The sequence below is a fragment of the Nothobranchius furzeri genome, chromosome 10 (genome assembly GCF_043380555.1).
Source record: "Nothobranchius furzeri strain GRZ-AD chromosome 10, NfurGRZ-RIMD1, whole genome shotgun sequence".
Lineage (NCBI taxonomy): Eukaryota > Metazoa > Chordata > Actinopteri > Cyprinodontiformes > Nothobranchiidae > Nothobranchius > Nothobranchius furzeri.
The window spans coordinates 42,764,805-42,777,603 of NC_091750.1; the positions used below are offsets into that span (position 1 = coordinate 42,764,805).

Sequence of the window (12,799 nt, forward strand, 5' to 3'; positions counted from 1 at the left end):
TGTGAATAAAGACAGTTTGGGTGGTCAAAAGTAGCATGACAAAAAAGTCAAAGCTGTGTGTGATCTACTTTTCATGTAAATTAGAAAGTTTAAAAAAAGCCAGAGAAAAACTTATTTTCTGAGAAACCTCTAATTAAAATGTCACAATGTGGAGCCCTTCCTCCTCCTATCTGCTGCCTCCATTGACATATATATATATATATATATGGACAATGGGTTTCCATAGACTCCAATAACACGTTTTTGAGGAAAAACGGGAGGTGGCCACCACCGCCATTTTGACCGTGTCACAGGTTCCGTCAAGCCCAGACAATTCCACAAAAGGGAAGAGAAGTGGAGCTGAGGGTGGGGCTGTCAGGCTGGGATCAAATGACGACATCCAGTCGAACTAGCTACAAGCTAACCTGAAGCTAACCCAAAGCTAACGTGGAGGTGGGAGCTAAGCTAATGGAGGTAGCTACCTAGCTACAACCAGAGCTAACTCTGTGAAACACTAGCGGCCTGAAGCTCACATGGAGTTTGTGTGAAGGTTTGCGGCGCTTTTTCATGAAAACTATCATTCTGTGAATAACAAAAGTATTAAACCGATAAGTTTATGAGTTATTTCCTTAATGAAAATATATTTTGCTTTGAGCAAGTTTTCAATATTTTTAACGTACCGTATTTTCTGGACTATAAGTCGCTCCGGAGAATAAGTCGCACCAGCCATAAAATGTATAATGAAGAAGAAAAAAAACATATAAGTAGCACTGGACTATAAGTCGCATTTTGGGGGGAAATTTTTATTATTTTTCTTACAAAATCTGAGACCAAGCATTTCACACTACAAGACAAGTACCGGTAACAATAACAGAATAAACAACACGGGACGCAGCAGCGCGCCACGGTCTCCAGCAGAGAGACATGTGATTAAAAAAAATGTTAAGAAAGAGAGAGAGTGACTAGGAAAGAGGGAAATCAGTGGATCCTGAGGAAGGTGGAATAGGTGGGGAGAGCAGAAAAAAGAGAGAGTGGTGAAGAAGGTCATACAAAAGCCACTTTGAACAAGTGAGTCTTCAGCTGCTTTTTAAATGAGTTCATTGAGTCCACTGATCTCAGGCTCAGGGGGAGAGAGTTCCAGAGTCTGGGGGCCACGGCAGCAAATGATCTGTCACCTTTGGTCTTTAGCCTGGTGCACTGCACAACCAGTAGGCTTTGACCACTGGACCTCAGGGACCTGCTGGGGGTGTAGGGACTAACAAGATCACCAGTGTATGATGGTGCTTGTCCATGTAAGGCCCTATAGACCAGAACCAGGATCCTGAAATGAACCCTGATGTTGACTGGCAGCCAATGAAGCTGGAGAAGCGGGGTGATGTGGGTGTGTTTGGAGGACTTGGTCAGAAGCCGAGCACAGGCATTCTGAACCACCTGTAGATGGTTCAGGGAGGTTCTGCTCAGACACATGAAAAGAGAGTTACAGTAGTCTAAGCGTGAGGAGATGAAGGTGTGGATAACTGTCTCAAGTTCAGAGCGGGACAGAATGGGACTCAGCTTAGCAATGTTCCTGAGATGGAAGAAGGAAGAGCGAACAAGAGAACTGACACGAGAATCCAGGGTGAGAGCAGGGTCAAAGGTCACGCCAAGATTCCTGACGGAAGGTTTGGTGTGAGAAGCAAGCTGACCAAGAGAGTCTCTGACTTTGGGAACCAGCATGTCTGGGGCACAGATGAGGATCTCAGTCTCATCTTTATTCAGCTGTTGAAAGCTCCCAGCCATCCAGGTTTTAATAGTCTAAGAAGGTGTGTAACAGCTGCAGCTTAGACATCTCATGGGGCTTAAAGGAGATGTACAGTTGGATGTCATCTGAATAAAGATGGTAGGAGATTTTCTTTCAAAGCTCATTAGACTACAATGACCTGGATGACTGAGAACCTTCACAGACATGGTAGGAGGTTCCTTTGAAGGAGCTCAGGATGTGCTGAAGAGGAAGCAGATAGAGGAGGAAGAGCAGAGGCCCCAGCACAGAACCTTGTGGGGCGCCATGGGTAAGGGAGGTGGTGGAGGACCTAAACTTGGAGACGGCCACAGAAAAGGAACGCTCAGAAAGATAAGAGGAGAACCACTCCAGAGCAGATCCTGATAGGCCTACCCAGTCTCTCAGTCTCTCCAGTGGCAGGTGATGGTCAACAGTGTCAGAGGCTGTAGTCAGGTCCAGCAGGACCAGAACAGAACAGTCCCCTGCATCACTGTGAGTCAGAAGGTCATTAGAGACCCTAAGAAGAGCTGTTTCAGTAGAATGAGCTCTACGAAAACCTGATTGTAAGCAATCATAGATGTTATGTTCATTAAGAGCAGCTGTGAGTTGTTTAGCCACAACCTTTTCATAGATCTTGGAGATGAACGGAAGTTTAGAGATCGGTCTGAAGCTGCTTTGGAGAGAGGGGTCGAGACTCGTTTAAGAAGCGGGTGGATTACAACGTTCTTAAAGTAAGCAGGGACCTGACCAGAAACCAGAGAAGCATTAATTATAGAGAGCACGCTGGGACCGATAGACTGAAAAGCGCTTTTAAACAAAGATGAGGGTAAGATGTGGAGGGGGCACGCAGAGGTCTTCATAGAGTTAACTAGTTTGGTTAGCTCAGGCAAAGAAACAGGAGCAAAGCTATCTAGGATGATGGGTCTGGTTGGAGTCGGGAGAGGCAGTGATAAGGCTGAAGGAGAGATGCTAGATCTGACCTTATTGACTTTGTCCACAAAGAAAGACAGAAAGTTCTCACAGTCTGCAACAGAGTGGATGGAGGCTGTAGGAGAGGCAGGAGAGACGATGCTGCTGATGGTGTTAAACCACACCTTGGGGTTTCCTTTGCTCAGGGACACCAGGTTGGAAAAATAGGAAACCCTTGCATCTCTGACTGCAGAGTTAAAGGATGTCAGAAGATCCTATAGGTGCAGCAGATGGACGTGGAGATGGGTTTTCTTCCACAAACGCTCAATTTTTCTGCATTGGCGCTTCAGGCTGCGAAGGCTGTCATTAAACCAGGGAGTAGGGTTCACTGCAGGAACTGATCTGGTTCTGACAGGACAGATGTCCAGAATGGAGAGGCAGTTCTCGTTAAACTGAGAAGTTAAGGAATCTGGGTCATTATCAGAAGAACAGGGTGGATCAAAAGCAGCAAGAAAACCGCTAGCTATGCTCTCATTAAGAAAACGAGAACTAACCATACGGCGGCGAGCAGGAGGTGGGGATGCAGAAACTGACAAATTAAAGAAAATGCAATGGTGACCTGAAATATAAACGTCCTCAGGACAAACACTGTCAGCATTTAGACTCAGGGTAAAAACAAGGTCCAGAGTGTGTCCCCTGGTGTGTGTGGGGCCAGAAACATGCTGGGTAAAGCTGAAGATAAGGCTGGAGAAATTCATGAACTGTATTCTGCCGGAAAGAAGGCGGGAACATGCGGCAGCGGGACCAGAGTAAATAGGGTGTGTATGGGGAGCATGAGTGGGTATCTGGCGTGCATTTTTGTAAGTCTTAGGTTGTATGTGTATGTGTGAGAATGAGGGAGGGAGTGTGATACTGTGTCTGTGTATGACTGTATATGTCAGGTGGGGCTTTTGACTCCTCTCCTGGTACTTCTTTTGATGCTATACATCTTCGCCTCCCCTTCCCCTGCGTGTGGAGTGTGATGCCTTGGTCTGCCTGAGTGTTCGCGGCTCCCGGGTCAGGGGGTTTAAGATTTTTGGCATCTGCCTGATGAATCCCGGTAGCTGCCTGGTGGGGTCTGAGTCCCTGGGCTCTGCTGGGTCCCCGGCAGGGCTGGTCGACCCTGGGTCCCGGGTTGCTGCGTTCTGGGCTCGGACGGCTACGGGGTGGGAGGTTGCGGGCGAGCCTGTGGGCGAGCCTGTGGGCTTGCCGCTGATATCTCACGGGACTCTGCCGGCTGCTGGCTGTGGCCTTCCGGGGCAAACCTCTGCGCCTCTCGAGGGGGAAGGGGCTTTTCTGGTTGCAGTCTCCCTAGGGTCCCTGTGCTCTAGGGCAGCCCATGGATCTCTGGGACTTGGAGCTCCCCCCATCTCCTACAAATCTTTGGGAGGTGGATCTGTGGCCCTTCACACTCTATTGGACGCTCCTATAGAGAAACCTTACATATACAAGCGTGGGTACACACACAGGTGCTTACATGGTGCTCTCATAAGTATGGACTTGGGCACGTTCAACACGTCTTAAGGTGCTGTTGGTACTTAATGCACTGTGATCTATTATCGTGTGATTGTTCAGTAAAACAATGTTGATTTAATATTTCCTCATCAAGTTGACGCAGTGATAGCTTGCTCCTGGTTTATTGTTGTGTGTCCCTTTTCTGCAGGTCTAGAAGCACACCCCTGTTCATCATTGATTGTTTATCTTTGATAATAGTGTTTTTAGACCCCGTTGACTTGCATTCATTTTTTCGTTCTTCCGGGGACCCATGAGCCGACCGAAAAGGGAGGAGACTTAGGCTCCCTAAAGGAAGCCCAAGTCACCCCCATCTACTTCTGGACCATGGGTCCCCAGATTAATGAAAATATCTTGTAAAGCAAATCAAAGAGCAAAAAACGCTATTTTCTAATCCCATTTGTTATGTGCCCTGGATTTTACATATGATGTGTGTGAATTTTAAATATGGATTTAAAATGCCAAGAATGCGCTTATTTTCGAATGGGGGAAACGTAATTTTAGGTTTTGTGTGAAAATATGTCCAGGACTACAAATGCGCATCACCAATTTGATGTCAGCGAATCGCACACGAAGAAAAGCAGAAGAAAGATGGCTGTAAGTTCAGCTAACTTTAAATCCTTCCTTCAGGAGGAAAGAACCACCATAAATTTGGACATTTTGTAAGTAACAGCTACGCTAGGGGAGAAGAGATTCGGTGGTGACGTCATATAAGCGACGTACCGACGTCTGATTTGTAGTCATGCTTACAAGCTGATAATCATAGCAGTACGTGAATGGCGTGATCGAAATACACATTAGTTTGAATTTAATTTTAAATACAACATATGTGCGATCCAGGGCGCAAGGCAAAGCAAATTAGAAAATAGCACTTTTGGCCCCCGTTCACTTGCATTAATTTTTTTGTTTTTCCGAGGACCCGTCAGAAGGGGAGGAGATTAGGCTCCCTATAGCAACAGAAAATGTAAATAAACGCTGGCAGCAGAAAAGCAGACAAAGTTAAAACAGGATATGCACAATGGCCGAAGGAATAGACAACAATATCGCAGCACAGCTTATCTGGTGCATACTGTACTCTTTGATGGTATTACACATGTTACTTTGAGGCCATATTATCATCAGAAGACTGCTTTTTCTTGTCACTTCCCGAAGTAACCGGTATCAACTCAACAGCATTGGGAAGTCGGTTTCTTACTGCATTATTTGGGTGCTTCAGTACGATTACAACAAATACACCTTCAGCATGACTAACATGCATTTAAAAAACATCAGTCTAACCTTTTGGACCGGTTTCCAAAGTGAACAATAGCTGCGTTTTCATGTGCCTAATTTCCTCAATCCGATTGAAATCTTGGTTGATCGGAATTTCCGAATCTCTGTTCACATGGACACGAACTGAAATGATCCGATCATGCCGTGCGTACATATGCACCAAGCATTTAATCCGATTAAATAGGTTGAGCATGCGCAGAGTTGCCTTTCACGAAAGAAAAATTGTAAACAAACGCCATGAAACGAAAAGAAAAATGTAAAAACAGAAATAACTATTCTTCCTGCTTTCCTGATCCATTTATTCAATTTAATATTTTTATTTAGCTCATAGAAGTTACGTTTTCTTCAGTGAATAACTGCAGATATATGCTTTGCTGCATTTTATTGTTGATTAAAATAAGGGAGGGTTATGTCTGCCTCTTGATCAGCTGGTCCGCAGGTCTGAATTGACAGCTGTAGCGCTGCGCTGCGGCACAGAGGGGTGGTGGGGGGGGGGGGGGGGGACGGGGTTAGCCTCATGTTTTATTACTGAGCTCTGTTGTGGCTTATTATTAATAACATGTGACGATCAGCTGAAACTGTTGAGAAAAATCTGTTCAAACAAAATAACAGAAGATGTTCAGAAAGTTTAGAAGCCTGTGTTCATCATTAACGAACCGCATCTCAGGTCATCTGCGTTTACGTGCTTTTAACGAACACGGACTTTACTGTCGTCCAGAGTATTTAACCGAGGACGTTTTCCTACCCAACATCAGCCTCCAATCAGGTCTGTAAAACCCAGATTATCCTGTGTTCTTTACAAGCGTGTCTCCATCACCTGCTGCAGAAGCTGCTGTGTTCAAAGCTGACAGAAACGGGGATCCGTGCGCTGCAACCCCCACGATAAACCTGCGTATTTCCAGTAAAGATTTGAACATCTTTGTCGAATGATTTGTGCAATAATCAGATTTTTATTTTACTTCCACAAAATGCAAGTTCTGAATTAAATATTACTGAAACGGGACGGCTTGTTATCGGATTTAAAAGCCGCCGCTTGTTAATTACACCGTCATTTTTGAAGTCAGGCAGTCCAAATGACAGCGGAGAGGCCCGCTGGCTGTTGCACACATGCGCAGTGGGCATTGTTTTACCCCAACAATCCGAATGGCTGTGCACATGCACGTCAATCGGAATGAAGAACGGAATAAACCACCTCTCTCAATCGGATTGAAATTTCAATCCGATCGGGCCGAATCGGATCAGAATATTCTGATTGACATGTTTACATGCAGAATTTTCAATCTGAATGGGCATTCAATCCGATTAAATATGCGCATGTAAACGTGGCTAATGACAGCCAAGTACCTGTACCTGCCGTTCATCTCGTCTTCCAGGAAAGACCCCACCCCACCTCCCTCTCACAGATGTCTAAAGCAGGGTTAGTGAGGTCCAGAGTCATGTGGTCTGAACAGGACCTCATTGGTACCAGGTCTTGTTATGTTGTTTGTTGTCCAGTGTTGTGGCTTGTGTGGTGAAAACCAGGCCCAGGTCACAAACACATGGATAGCCAATGCTTAAAGATGGATGGTGATGAAGGCGTCACCATTTGTCTCTGGTTTACTCAATGTTTGTTTGAACCTTTGCTTGCAAATGTCTTCTTAAAACCACCAACAAGCACATCTTAGTTAACTTTTTTCCACACTGAGCTGAAGTTACCTGTCTTCTTCAGCCTTCATCTGGAAGGCATCCTCCAACCAGTCCAGCAGCTTGTGGGTGAACTCGCTCACATCTTGCTGTTGAACACACATACAGAAGTGATCATGTTCAGTGTTACAAGATCAGCAGATCAATCCAGAAGGTACCAGCTTTGGTTCTGAGGCTACCCTCCCAGTGACTCAGGTCAGAATCAACCTAACCCAACCAGTACGCATCAAGGACAGATGTGATTGATGCAACGAGGCCACAAGGCTGACCTCATTTAGCCTCTCTAGATGCTGGATTAGAGCAATCCCAGTTTAAGGACAAATACAAAATCAGGTTGTGCATCCAACATGTACATGTTAATATTAGAATAAATGAATGATACATCTCGTAATATTTAGCTAGTTTCAAATTCATTTGTTTCACTTGTCATTAATTTAATTAGCTGTAGACAGATCTAGTAATGCAGAGACTCAGAGGTGGACAGACCTGTGCAGGTCCATGCAGGTGTGGTAAGCCCTGAGTTGGACATCTCCTGTGATTTAGTTTCAACATATTTTTCTCAAGTTTCAGCTGATTGTCCCATTTAGTAATAAAACAGGAAGCGTTCGTGTAAAAAAATCACGTTACTATGCAGTAGCAGAAATTATTTTTATTTTTCATACTAGCATTGCCAAATTTGACTCATAAATAAAACAAATAAGCAATCTTCCTAACAGCTTTTTTATTTTCTTCTTCATCTTTGCTTATTCTGTGACTTAATGAAAATGATGAAGAAAAAAAATTTAACATTTAATTTTCAAATAATACTCCAGCAAAAATTCTTTTTGACATGTGAAATCTGAAAATGTAAATGAATTAGCAGAAATGCATTTTCACTTTACAATTGCTTGGTGTGATTCACAGTTAAAATGAAAAAGCAATCCTTTAAAATGCTTTTTAATTTTCTTCTTCACCATTACCCATTGTGTGACTTAATGAAAAGGATAGAGAACTAGGAACAGGGCCGGCTATTGATGGGCCGCTGCAGTACAGTAATACATTATATTTATAAAACACAAACAATAAAAATGCTCGAACTTACTTGAGGCCAGGGCTCGGGGGATTACCTTCCACTGCAGTCCTAGGGAACCGGTTCAAGATCGCGGCCGCGTTTCCTGTTCTCACGCAGCCAATGCAAGGCCTTTCCTTTGAGTCTGTGCGTACACCACCTCCTAGTGTACTAAATGCGTAGTATGTTTGAGTCAGAGGAGCGAGGCGAACACTGATGTCACTCTCGCGCGTCGCTAAGGATGGCCAATTCAATTAGAATTATGAAACATTTTATGCAGGGTGGGCATGAAAAAAAGGCAGTTCCCCTTTCTTTATCCTTTTCATTAAGTCATAGAAGGGGCAACGATGAAGAAGATTAAAAAGCATCTTAGGTGTGTTCTTGCTGTGTTGTGGTTCTAATTCCATGATTTCGTTCTTTTTAAACACAGAAACAGTTTTGTTTACCTTAGTACATCTTAGTTCAAACAGGTAAACAAAACTGTTTGTGTTTAAAAAGAACGAAATCATGGAATTAGATTAAAAAGCAGTTTGGAGAAACTTTTTCATTTTAATTGTGAGTCACACTGAGCAGCTGTGTAGTGAAAATGAAAAAAAAAAATTCTACTAATGTAGTTTAATTTTCAAATTTGACATGTCAAATTGAATTTTGTTATATTTTTGCTGGAGTATTATTTGAAAATAAAATCTTAAATGTTTTTCTTTATCATTTTCATTAAGTCACAGAATAAGCAATGATGAAGAAGAAAATAAAAAAGCTGTTAGGAAGATTGCTTATTTGTTTTATTTATGAGTCAAATTTGGCAGTTCTAATATGAAAATTATAAATCATTTCTGCTACTGCATAATAATTTTATTACTGTTACACATATGCTTCCATACTCTCTCTCTGTTCTGTGTTGCACACAGCCGTCAGACCTATGGAGAAAAAAAAACTACGCCTACAACTAAACCTTTAACCTTAATATTGTCGGCAAAAAAATGCAGCAATGCATTATTTACCCACAGTTCTTCAACTGTGAAGCTACGCTTAAAGAGCAAATCACTCCAAATCAGTATGTTTTTGCTGATAAACTATATAAATGAGTGTCTGATCGTGCTGTAGACATGTGCAGTCAATAATTCGGCACTTTAGTACATCTTAGTTCAAACTGAAATATTCTACCTAAAACTGTCAGTGTTGCACCGTCGTCAGGTAAAAACCTAGCACTGCATTTGAATTAAAATTTGCCATCGCTATTGGCTCAGGGGATACACGATGATGTTAGATAATACATTATGATGTCACAATGTTGTGAGTGTGTGTATTTTTAGCGGCTCCGCCCTCTCGGTCTGCTAGGCTACAGCCTTTTTTGCATTTTTCAAACAGGAAGTGGGAGTTGAGAAAGAATCTGGTAGGGGGTGACTTGCTCTTTAACTTTCATGAGCAAAAAATCCATAAAAATGATTCAATTAATCAGAAAGCAGGGAGAAATGTTATTTTGGTTTTTACAGTTTTCACAACAGTTCAAACAATTTAGAATGTTGTGTTTTCATCATATTTAGCATGTATTTGATTAAAAATACCTTCAGCTTCATTCATTTTATGAGAAAATCTGTTTAGCATTGTTTAAAAATAATAATCATAACACAACAATTACTATAACACTTTGTATTCAATACCATTTAAAGGAAATTCAATGCTCTTTAAAATGCATTCTATAGTTTTTGGAAGTATTTGTTCATTTATGAGAAAATATGAAAAACTGACATTGCTTTTTAGGCTCTGGGCACAGGGTCAGGGACTGACCAGCAACAGGTTAGCTGCTCCTGTGTGCTGAAAAAGTTACGTAACTTTTCCATTAAAAAAAAAAGTCAAATCATTCACACCAAGTACATTTGTATTTCATTATCTGAAAGTATCTGATTAGTTAAAAATCAAAATGTTTAGTTCGATTTTCAGAATGTCACCATTTTCCTTGTAATACTGATGTATTAAAATAGAGAAAACAACTTGTGAATACAAAACAAATTAATGTATTAAGTATAGCATTTTAAACATTAGCAAATTCATACATGGAAAGTATCAATGTGAATAAATCTTATGCCAGTAGCGCTTCGGTCCATTCAGTGTCCTCACGGTCCTCACAGGCCAAAAAAGTTTGGAGACCCCTGTAGCAAAGACAAACTGACCTGCTGTGATTCACTGGACTTGAAAGCATCTTTGAGGATTTCCACAGCCCGTGATGGATCCACATACTTCCTCTTGGATCCCACCATGAGAGAGAACAGGTTCCTCAGTTCCTGCATGAAGGGCAGGTTCCTGTGCTCCTGATTAGAGGAACACAGTCAGTGACTACAACTTAGAAGATCAAATTCCGTATAGTTTACTTCCAATATTTAGCTATTAACATTTTCTACCCGTCACGTAGAAAGCATGCCGCATTAGCCAATAGTGTTAGACATCATATAACTTACCATGGACTTAAAAACAATGTTACGCTAGAGGTGCTGAAAAAAATCGATTCAAGTCTGAATCAGGATTCTTTTTCACAATGTTCAGAATCGATTCCAAGAACTCAAATATGTGGCATGTTACAGGTTTGAGATGCTCTTTTTGATCTTTGTTAGGAGAGTCAGTACTCCGTTTACTTTTGTGGTCCCATAGATTGAGATGATTTATGTTTGAATCTGCTGATAAGAGGGCACTTGAATGTCATTTTTTCCATACTCAGAAATTTGAGATATTCTCATATTTATTTTCTAAGTTAATAAATGAGTACTCAGGATTACTCATGTAACTTGTTTCTACACATACTTGAAAAGTATTTAACCGTATTACTTTCAAAGCTACTGTTGTGTAACTACAGATTTGTTATATTTTACAAGGAAAGCAGAAATAAATGTTGCCTTTTGGACAAAAGATTGCTTCTGTTTACAGTTTTAGAATCACTTTATTTTACATTGTAAATTGGAGCATGACCAGTTTAAAGTCTAATAAAAACGTCCCATAGCTTTAACTAACTTGTACAACAAAGTAGTTAATCCTGGAGCTGACACTCTTTGTTAATACTGATTGTGAATCGATTTAAATTGAGAATCGAGAATCGATTCTGAATCGAATCGGCACCCCAAGAATGGGAATCGAATCAAACCATGAGTTGCTCTAAGATTCACATCCCTAATATTACGCTATATAAAACCTACTCTGGTTGAGCACGAGGACCAAGCAGAAAACAACCGCTTGTGTTGAAGACTTTTTCCCCATCACATATTTTTTGTATACTTAAAGACCCCCGTCCTCATGCTGGTTTTGGCCCCCCCACTTCTTAAGTCAAAACTACGTCCGTGTTATTTACAGATGTTGATTACAGAGTGTGAACGAGTGTTTGAGGATGCACCTAGACAGATGCAGAGTTGGCCACCATTCTTACGTTCAAGTAACTCTTTAAAATATATAAGCATTAACAAACATCATAAAACGCATTCGGACTGCACAGTTCTAAGAACTAAATTCCTAGAACCATCCTCTTAGGATTTAGTTCCTAGAACTACGCTTCCCATAGGAACCTTTTCAGATTGCCTTTGCACAGTGCTCAGGGACTTTTGGAGGCGGGCATGAGGAAACCCCCTGCGACGGTGTGACGTGTTCATTAGGTGCCGGAATAACAACACTTCAGGAGGCGACAGTGCTCATCACCTGCTTTACGAGAATACTTTTGACGAGCGATCAGATCACAGGTTTCACGTTGAGGCTGCTAGATAAATGATAAATGACCCGCACTTGTATAGCGCCTCTCAGATTAAGGACTCCAAAGCGCTTTACACTACAGTGTATCATTCATCCATTCACACACACATTCACAAACTGGTGGGGATGAGCTACGATGTAGCCACAGCTGCCCTGGGGCGCACTGACGGAGGCGAGGCTGCCGAGCACTGGCGACACCGGTCCCTCCGACCACCACCAGCAGGCAAGGTGGGTTAAGTGTCTTGCCCAAGGACACAACAGCAGAATTCTCTGTCCGGAGCCGGGATCGAACCTGCAACCTTCCGATTACTGGACAACCCGCTCAACCTGTTGAGCTACTGCTGCCCCAACAAAAACGCTTATGCTGTTTACTCGTTCCCTTTTTATATAATTCTGGCGCACAACTAGTCCCACACTCGTTACATGTAGGATGAAATAGTAAGGAGAGAGTTTAAGTCGGATGCAATTTCCTGCATGTGCTCGCGGTGTGAGAAAAACTCCAGATGGTTGTGAATTCAGCTCTACTTTCACCTGTTGGCTCACCTTCTGGTTGCGGGGAAGATCAAGGACTCTGGCGGGTGGAGAGTAGTTCAGAACCAGCCTCTGGAACTCCAGAAGGTGGAATAAGGACTTGAAATCAGAGACAAAAACATGTTAGTGAACACAGAGACGCTGTAGTCCCTCTGCGGTAACAGAGGTAGTTTACTAAAAAAAAAAGTAAATAAATCTCCTCCTTGAACCGTCACCTTATCGTGGTGGAGGAGTTTGAGTGCCCTAATGATCCTAGGAGCTATGTTGTCTGGGGCACTTAGTGCCCCTGGTAGGGTCTCCCATGACAAATTGGTCTTAGGTGAAGGGTGAGACAAAGA

The 12,799-nt window shown here is 42.4% G+C and overlaps 1 protein-coding gene across 3 annotated transcripts in view; it reads right to left on the minus strand.

Annotated features, from left to right (window-relative positions):
• Nucleotides 1-12,799, minus strand: part of usp25 (ubiquitin specific peptidase 25) — a 64,328-nt gene that overhangs the window by 37,222 nt on the left and 14,307 nt on the right. For all 3 annotated transcript variants that reach the window (XM_015960135.3, XM_054730454.2, XM_015960133.3), the window contains exons 6-8: nt 12,474-12,560; nt 10,373-10,510; nt 7,166-7,242 (exon numbers count right to left, since the gene is read on the minus strand). In XM_015960135.3, coding sequence (XP_015815621.1) covers nt 7,166-7,242; nt 10,373-10,510; nt 12,474-12,560 — 302 coding nt within the window. The remainder of the gene's footprint in view (nt 1-7,165; nt 7,243-10,372; nt 10,511-12,473; nt 12,561-12,799) is intronic.